The 8,934-nt window shown below is 39.8% G+C and overlaps 1 protein-coding gene across 1 annotated transcript; it reads left to right on the forward strand.

Moving 5' to 3' along the window:
- Positions 1 to 240: 240 nt before the first annotated feature.
- On the forward strand, positions 241 to 4,380 carry LOC147437372 (uncharacterized). The gene is made up of 8 exons (XM_086486916.1): positions 241 to 682; positions 1,579 to 1,723; positions 1,801 to 1,969; positions 2,100 to 2,370; positions 2,503 to 2,768; positions 2,858 to 3,073; positions 3,605 to 3,713; positions 3,912 to 4,380. The coding sequence occupies exons 1-8, from the start codon at positions 532 to 534 to the stop codon at positions 3,965 to 3,967; spliced, it is 1,383 nt and encodes a 460-aa protein (XP_086343042.1). The 5' UTR covers positions 241 to 531; the 3' UTR covers positions 3,968 to 4,380.
- Positions 4,381 to 8,934: the final 4,554 nt, after the last annotated feature.

The raw sequence follows: 8,934 nt of genomic DNA on the forward strand, positions 1-8,934 counted from the left end.
GTAGATGATGCAAGGGCTATCATTATTGAAAGAAGTGATCATACTGAGCCCACAATTTTAATTAAAAATGTGAAGACTTCTTCGAAAATGGAAGTGAAAAGCAAGGATCCATCGGAGAGATAATAATTCAAGACTAGGCATACATGTTTTTATGATGGTGCAAAGTTGTTCCCATGACACCCACAACACTTTTAGCACTAACCACTCCACTTCGCTCTAGGCATAATGGCAAAACCTTGTTTACATCAATAAAAGGTTTCAAGTTTCGACGAAACCTTAGAACATTTGGCAGTGCGTACGTGCTGCAAAGCGCCTCTGAGTGGGCACAGATCGTACATTACCTTGCGCGGGCTTGCCATAGCCAGCAATTCGACAACTTCGAGATCGCTTGGATCGATAGGCACTGCTTCAGCCCTCATTTCGGGTTGGAGCTTCTCTCCTTCAGTTTTGCAGCCGATCTCGAAGACGACGACAAGAAGGAGGGTTGGATCTCTCTTTGGTCCACTAGAGTTTCGCTAACAAAGCGCAGCCATGGAGAACTTCTACGTTGCCCTCTTCCTCGCCTTTCTCTTTTTCCTGGGTGCTGTGGAGCTTGGAAAGAGCAACAAGGACCGCATTGTAACGAGCGACGTTTTCTCTGCATTCAAGAATAACTACTTACTTGTCTACTGTCTAATGATGGGTATCCATTCTGGTCCCTTTCTGTTTTTTTCTTTCCACTTGGATCTCAATTATAACGTTTTAGGATAAATGTCTTTCAAGTTTACATTTTGCCTCCTAAACGCAAGATGTGTATTGCAATCCAATCCTGATTAGCTGCCATTGCGTAGTGCTTTGGTGGCATCGACCAGTGTTGTTTCACATATCCCGGTAATCTTTCTGAGAGGTTTGCCCTCACTACTCGGGCTTACTTCGGAGGTTTGTTCTAAGATGGTGGTTTATCCTCAAGGCTATGGCTCACAACTTGATTTTTGTGTTTTGGCTATCCGGGTTTACTTGACTACAAACCCGAAACAATTTATGTATATAGCCTGCTGGTGCAGTACTGTGCAGTTAGTCAGCATTAGTCTTTTGGTTGTGAATTGTGTATGTGTGTCATATTGATAAAACAGTTGTTGCCTGACCAGGTTAGTCTTGTGATTAAGATCGAAACATCTAGTTGTCTATTGGCCAGCCACGTAGGTTAGATCACACACTGACTGGCTGTGAGCCTGGCTAAAATTGGACTTGAAGCTCACTCTTGGATGCTGTACTTTTATGAAGACATTCTCCCTCTCTCTGTCTGTGATGACTAGATAGACATCGAATCATTTATGGGTCCCTTGTATGGATTGGTAACTTTGCTTTGAACGTCTTTAATGAGATGTACCATTGTGGTGGTCATTTTGCAACTTATTTTCTATTTCGGAAAGTTTTGTGTGTGTTTCCGAATCAGAGAGAATTTACACTGTGAACGATAGGCATGTGGCAGCTCCTTAGAATTTGGTATGTAAGCTTGACTTTTAGAAGTCTGGCAGTGACATGGATAAATCTGCTGTCTTAATGAGCCTCGTTGACATCTTGGTTATGATTTGACAGCTGGTGATTGGCTGCAAGGCCCATACGTCTATTACCTTTATACCCAGTATGGTTTCAATAAAGGAGACATTGGGAGGCTTTTTATTGCCGGTTTTGGATCCTCCATGGTATTTGGCACTTGTGTTGGATCACTTGCAGACAAATAGTGAGTTTTTTGCTGCTTTGGCATAGCAAGTTGTTCATGGACTTTGTACAGTAAACCTGATGTGCTTGTTATTGCAGTGGACGAAAAAGAGCAAGTATAACCTATTGTATAACATACATTTTGAGTTGTATGACAAAACATTCTCCTGAGTACAAAGTGCTCATGGTTGGTCGCATCTTGGGTGGAATAGCAACTTCCCTCCTGTTTTCGGCATTTGAATCTTGGCTAGTTGCTGAGCACTTTAAGGTTTTTCTTCACTATCCTTGATACATGTCTGTATAATTAAGGGATAAAAAATTACATGGCTTATTTGAGTGAGAGGTGAACTTTGATCCAATGAAGCTCAACTAAAGAGTATCTTCTACTTGATTTCCAGAGAGGCTTTGAAGCCCAGTGGCTGTCTTTGACCTTCTCAAAAGCAGTCTTTTTGGGAAATGGGCTTGTTGCTATTCTCGCTGGTCTTGGGGCAAACCTGTTAGCTGATACCTTATCACTTGGACCTGTATCTCCATTTGATGCTGCTTCTTGTATACTGGCTGTTGGAATGGCTGTCATTATCTACACATGGTCAGAAAATTATGGTGATTCTTCAGAGGGCAAAGGTCTTTTGACTCAATTCAAAGCTGCTGCTTCTGCCATTTCTTCGGGTAAGCGCAAGTTTTTGACTGGAGCTTTATGATTCATACATCCGATCAAAGTTGGAAGTGATTAATGAGCTGTTGCCGTGATTTTCCCTTGGTATTTTTTGAAGTCTTTGGCTGGCTTTATTTGTGGAGCAGATGAGAAGATTGCACTGCTTGGAGCGATACAATCTTTGTTTGAGGGGTCCATGTATACCTTTGTCTTTCTTTGGACACCTGCACTTAGCCCGAATGATGAAGACATTCCCCATGGATTCATATTTGCAACTTTTATGCTGTCCTCAATGATCGGCAGTTCTCTAGCTTCTCGATTAATGGCAAGATCATCGATCCGTGTGGAGTCTTACATGCAAGTGGTGTTTTTGGTTTCAGCGGCCATGCTCTTTTCACCAGTGGTTATTAATGTGAGTGAAAGTTCTCTATTTATCGTGGGAGATAGTGGTATTTGATGATATGCTGTCATCATCATGATATGTGTGTTGCTTTGTTGCAGATTTTTATGAAGTCTACAGGCCATAGGGGTGGGAGCATGACTCCTTCAAGTCGATTGCTGCTGCTTGCATTCTGTGTTTTTGAAATATGCGTTGGAATTTTCTGGCCCTCAGTTATGAAGTTGCGGTCGCAGTATGTGCCGGAGGAGTCAAGGAGCACTATTTTGAACTTCTTTCGCATTCCAGTGAATGTGTTTGTTTGCGTTATACTCTACAATGTAAGCTTGGTTATTGTCTTGAACTGTTATTGTTCTTTCTAAAAGTGCTCGGTAGTGCAGCAACGCATGCGTTTCATGGCGCTTGTCATGCTAGAGGTCCCATTGGTGCAGAAGGCTTTGATAGGAATTGTGGGTGAAGTGATTCCATGCCCTAGTGAAGTGTGGCAGTTTGAAAAGGAGTCTGTATGGTTCAATCTTATTTGGATGAAGGCAGTGAGACCCTCTTTCATATAAGGGAGTAGATCCGCTCCAAGGGGCCAACGAGCAGGGATCCCCTACCTAGACACGCCAGTCCCACTTCATGCACCGTGCACCTGGGCATTTGGCTGTAGGGTTCGACAATGAGACTCTTTGTGGTGAGCTGAGTGCGAATAGTCTATATTTTGTCTGTTATAAAATACTGTGAACATGTCTTGAAGGTCAAATGCATTTCCTATCTTTGGCTGTATAGAAGCTATCTATATAGAGGGCAGGTCTGCTGAAGCTTTTCGTGTTGTTAGCAACTAAATAGTATGAACATGGGTTTTGCAGGTCAATGCATTTCCTATCTCTGGCATGTTTACCATGTGCGCCATATTTCTAGTAATGGCTGCTGTTCTTCAAAATCGATTAATGATTGCTACAGAAAAACCTAGATCAAGTAAGTTACTTTGCAGTTTTAATTAGGTCTTTGTTTTTACAGACCACATTTGGGTTAACATTTTTTAGACAGTCATTTTGATTTAAAACCCCTTTTGACCTTTGACTAAGGTATAAAAGCAAACCTTTGTAAAGTTTGTTTAATGTGGACTTGTAACATTAGACATAAGTCTGAATGTTTTAAGTGATGGCATTGCAGGTAATTGGTCTTCGGAAGCTCCTGCTGATTCAGAAGCGGACCCTCTAAATATTTAGCCTCTTTACATCTTGGGTGGCATTTTTTAATGAGAAAGATGGAGAAGGGGAACACGACAGACTGTTTTTTTTTTATAGATGAGGCCGATCCTACTTGTTTCAATACAGAGCTCTCTTATTCTTTATTACCTTCGAAACAAATATTTTTTTATTGCAAAGCTCTCAAAGCAAGAGCTGTCTCAATTTTGCCAAGGTGCATTGTCATATGCAAAATGCTTCCTCATCTAGCCACATTGTATCAAAAGGTATATGATCGTTGCGAAATGAAAACTGTCTCAAAGTTGCTTGAAGAGAGAAACAGGCAATGGTTAGTATCACCTGTCTTGAAGCTCAAGGTAGAACCTAGCTGCCACAAGATTTCTTTGGCCTAAATGTATCTGAAGACGACGTAAATTGGTGAGCTTTTTAGTTTAGTGCGAACTTTGCATGCTACATTACTTGAATACAAAAGAAGGATCTAGTCATGTCAAAGTTGGATGTTCGTTGCACATGCATCTATTGGAAATGCGAATGTTCTGTCCTGGTTCAAACAATGCAGAGTTGACAGAATCTTTGATTTATGAATTTACTTCATGCTTTGATTCAAGTTCCTTTAAAATGTAGTGACATTTTTGTTGGCTTTAATGGAAGTTTGTGTTCCATTTATGAGCAGCTAGGTAGACGTATAACTCGTTCTCTCTATCCAGATTCAAATGTAAATTATTGATGCTTGCAACAAAGTCTCCATGTCCTAATTAAGGCTTTGGGGAGATTAAAGGAAATTAGTGTACTTGCATGAAGCAAATGCAAATCATATAGTGAGCTCATAGCTTGCAATTGTCGTGAAGTCATGCATCTTTGAATTAAGCATTGGATGTGCAAATGGCAAAATTTCCACTTCCAATGTGTCCTCGTTGTTTTGACGAATCTTATGTCTCGGTTGATGAGAAAATAGAAGTAGAGCCATGGAATGAAAATGCAAGGCAAAGTTAAGGTCTCACACATATTGAAGGGTGAAAACTGCTTTAGTTCTCTATAAGGTCTTGCTATCTTCTCAAATAGTCAAGTGGGGTTTTCTAGATGGAGATTTCTAGTAGGCATCATAGCTACATTATTTTGGATGAGTTGCTTCAATAAAAATATCAAGTTATAAAGTTGATGTCTTGATATTTCTTCAAATATATCACTAAAGAACTTTCGTTGGCTGAAGAGATTCAATTGTATGAGATTGTTAAAATAGTGGTCCATGATTAGGAAGTAATGATATTTTCGAATGTGTAATGCTATTGGCATTTGTTGGATATTTTTGTGTAAAAAAAAATCAGGCTATTCCTTCTTGTTTGAATCTAGATTCTGTTGACACATTGATAGGGATGCAATGGAACTTGCCCACAAAACAAGGTGAAATGACATAGCGGCGGATGAGTGCATGTCGACCCCTCTACTTAATGACCTCTTTATGAGAAAAGCAAAACGAAGTTTGTTCTCATGCTCTTGAAACATTAAGGGAAAGAGTCGCAATTGATAAGCTTTATCCAACAATGCATAGTTGCTCACAAGAGTTCCAACATCACCTAAAGGGCCTATGTAGGCCATAAACTCATCTAAATTGCTAAAAAGCTGAAGCCCATGAATGCTCCACTTCATGACCTAAGTCAAGACCTTGTATCATTCTTTATACAAAATCTTTTTTTGGATCTAGTTGATCTTGATAATAGGTGGGGTTAGCGTAGCTAAAAAAGAAAGTGGATTTGGCGGATGATTTAAGTGGACATGATGGGAGGTTTGTGATGAAGTGGGACAAAGAGGATACGAGGGTGGCTTTCAAAATCGAGTTTAGAGAAAGAAGTGGAGCATTCATTATGTAGAAGATTATAGCTAACAACCTAATATTTGGGTGAGAAAATGGTGGTCAATGTATTACCAATGGGATTTGTTACGTCTAAAATGAGAAAGAGCATAATTGTGTGTAACGCAAGCATAAGAAATGTTAAATCATTTAAGATGGCACGCCTTTTGGATAGAGGCTTGGAGCACAAGAAACAAAGAAAATATATAATTATCTATCTGTCTAAAGAGTGTGACATGTGTCACTCGATGTGCACTATGCGAGAGAGAGAGAGAGAGAGAGAGAGAGAGAGAGAGAGCAGAGAGAGGTGTTGAAGAAATGGGTGAAGGCTTAATGACTAGCTTTGGGTTTTTAAAATCCAAAACTTCAAGGTTTGGCATTAAAGAATGAACGATGATTTAAAAGATTACCACTTAAAGCCATCATTCTTTTATTGCCAAAGCTAAAAACACACAACCAGACACTAAGACCTTAGCCATAGGTAAGCCAAAAAGGAAGTACTATATATAAGTTTTAATGGGTTGGGATGAGGTGGACTTAATTAGGGTTGAGGAAGAGGGATGGGGGAATTCAATAAGAGATTAGGAGGTTACCGTCTAAAAGGTATTTTCTCATTGGAATGAGTCAGTATCTTCTCTCACTATTAGAGTAGGGTTGAAAGAAAAGGTTAAAAGGGAGGGGGGATCATAATGAGAGGCACTAGGGTTCATATGAAGTTTTCTTTTATGGATCTCTAAAATCTTAGTTTCTATTAAGGGAATAAAACAATAGGAACATGCTTGCTTTGCTCAATGGAGTCAAACGTTGGCTTTGGAAAAGCTACAAAAAGGAAGGGTTAAACTTGCAATCCTAGTTGTTGGATTCTTCATTCATTCACAAAACTCCCAACATTTTACCCTAAACCTCCTCCTAATACATGGCCGCTATTACCACATTTTTTCCCCTTGTGCCTATATATATATATATATATATATATATATATATGCCAATCCACGTATGACAGATGTATCATCGTAGATTTTCTAAATGAGATAGTTTTTGATACCACGTTGGGTGGACAAGCTTCAAAGTGGCTACAGAGTATGCACCCAACACTTTCCAAGATTATGACAAAGTGAAAATAGCCTTTTTGAATTGATTTTGCATGACAGAGAATTTTTTTCAAGCCGTTAAGAAGTTAAGAAGACTTGAGCAGAAAAAAGGATACAATGGAAGAATTGCTACTCATTTGTTGCAGAAAAAGGGTACAATGGAAGAATATGCTACCCATGTTCGAGCATTGTTGCAGAGATTGGAGACAGAAGAGCGTCCTATGCTCCCTACCCATAATTATTTTTATTTGAGGGGGTTGAATATTAGGTGATTGAATACTAGTATTTCATTTGGGCAACCATTGCCAAAATCGTAACTCAGTTGGATGATATAATCAGATAAGCTATCACAGCTATAAAGTCTTTGGATGTGGTAATGGGGATTCCTCTTCTAAGGATGATAGGAGAGTGTAAACAAATAAAGCAAAGAAAATGAAGCAAAGTGGCAGTAGTTCTAGCAATTTGGATACTGACAATTCATCAACGATGTCAGATAAGGGGCAAAATAAAACAAATAGTTTTAGCGCAATGTGTAAGTCTCATCCATGTTGCAAGAAAGGGAAGAACAACACGGCAAACAAGGGAGAGTCATTTGAAGCTGGTTTGAAAGAAGTGTGATATACATAATGTCAGAATCCGGGTCATTTGGTGGCTAGCTATGCATTGAATTAGAAATGGTGTTATCTGAGTTAGATGGACTCATATAACATTGATGAATGTTTTTATGATGGATGAACTCAAAGAGCATGGAACCTTGATTGAAAAAATTAGGGGATAGAGTCATCGGTGGCTTCGGACGGGCGGGATCATGGCTGCATAGCTAGGGTGCTGAGGGAAGATTTGGTGCTTGAGTAAAATATTGCCTTTTTGTGATGAAGAAGGTCATTGGCATTCTGATTGTGATGAAGCCAAAGAGTATCGGTGGAGGAAGGTGGAAAAGAAGGCAGGAAATTAACTCGGTGTATCAATGGTGAATTGGCCAAACTCCTTAGAATGGTTTCGGCTAATGCTGATTTGAAATTGTTTACTCGCTTTGGTAAGAAAGTGGACTGTAAGGAAGTAGCAAAATAGGGTCTAAATTGGGAATAACAGGAACAAGTTAGAAAGAAAGTGCATCAAGTGGGAACCAATGAGGGAATCAAAGACTTTGTTGTTATGGGTATGGAAAATTGATGGCCAATTAAATATTTCCTCACTAGTGGGTAAGCAAGAAGTCAAAAATAGGTGCCAAAGATCAATAGCCAAAGTGTAGAGTCAGTAGAGGAGGAACGGATTAGTCATGATAGGTGCTTATTCAGATCTTTTTAGGTAAGCTATTGCGGTTAGTCCCTAAATTTTGTGAAGCATTGATGTATTTGGTTAAAGTGAAAAATCTAGCAATGTGCTCTATAAATATCGATTGCAAACCCATGGGGGCAGTTTTGATGTTTGCACAGTCGACAAATTCTGGAGATAACTGCTAAAGATGGACACCATTTCATCAATCAGGTATTAATTGATGCTGGGGTAGAAAGGCAACATTGCTCCCCTGCATACCAGTGACAAAATGGGATGGATGCAATGGGAGCTAGCCCCATTCCTTTTGCGGATAGCGCATCAAAGTGATTAGAATATTGAAAGGGATCGTCATAGATGTTTTCAACATCTCTTTTGTCATGTCGTTTGTCGATGGATATTTTTCTAGGCCTGGGCCATGAAGCAGACCCAGACAAGAAAAACCAAGCAAGAATAATACTCAAACCCCCAACCCAAGCCCACCAACAAGGAACTATAGAGTGGGAGCTAGCCCCATTCCTTGTGCGGATAGCGCATCAAAGGTGATTAGAATATTGAAAGGGATCATGATAGATGTTTCCAGCATCTCTTTTGCCATGTCGTTTGTTGATGGATATTTTTCTAGGCCTGGGCCATGGAGTAGACCCAGAAAAGAAAAACCAAGTAAGAATAATACTCAAACCCCCAACCCAAGCCCACCAACAAGGAACTACGGTTGGCAATGTGCTGCTGAAATCTGTTGCCAAGGAATGTGCAATGCAATCTCAGAATCA

This window comes from Adiantum capillus-veneris, chromosome 17 (assembly GCF_014529385.1).
Source record: "Adiantum capillus-veneris isolate H3 chromosome 17, ASM1452938v2, whole genome shotgun sequence".
In the NCBI taxonomy this organism is placed as follows: domain Eukaryota; kingdom Viridiplantae; phylum Streptophyta; class Polypodiopsida; order Polypodiales; family Pteridaceae; genus Adiantum; species Adiantum capillus-veneris.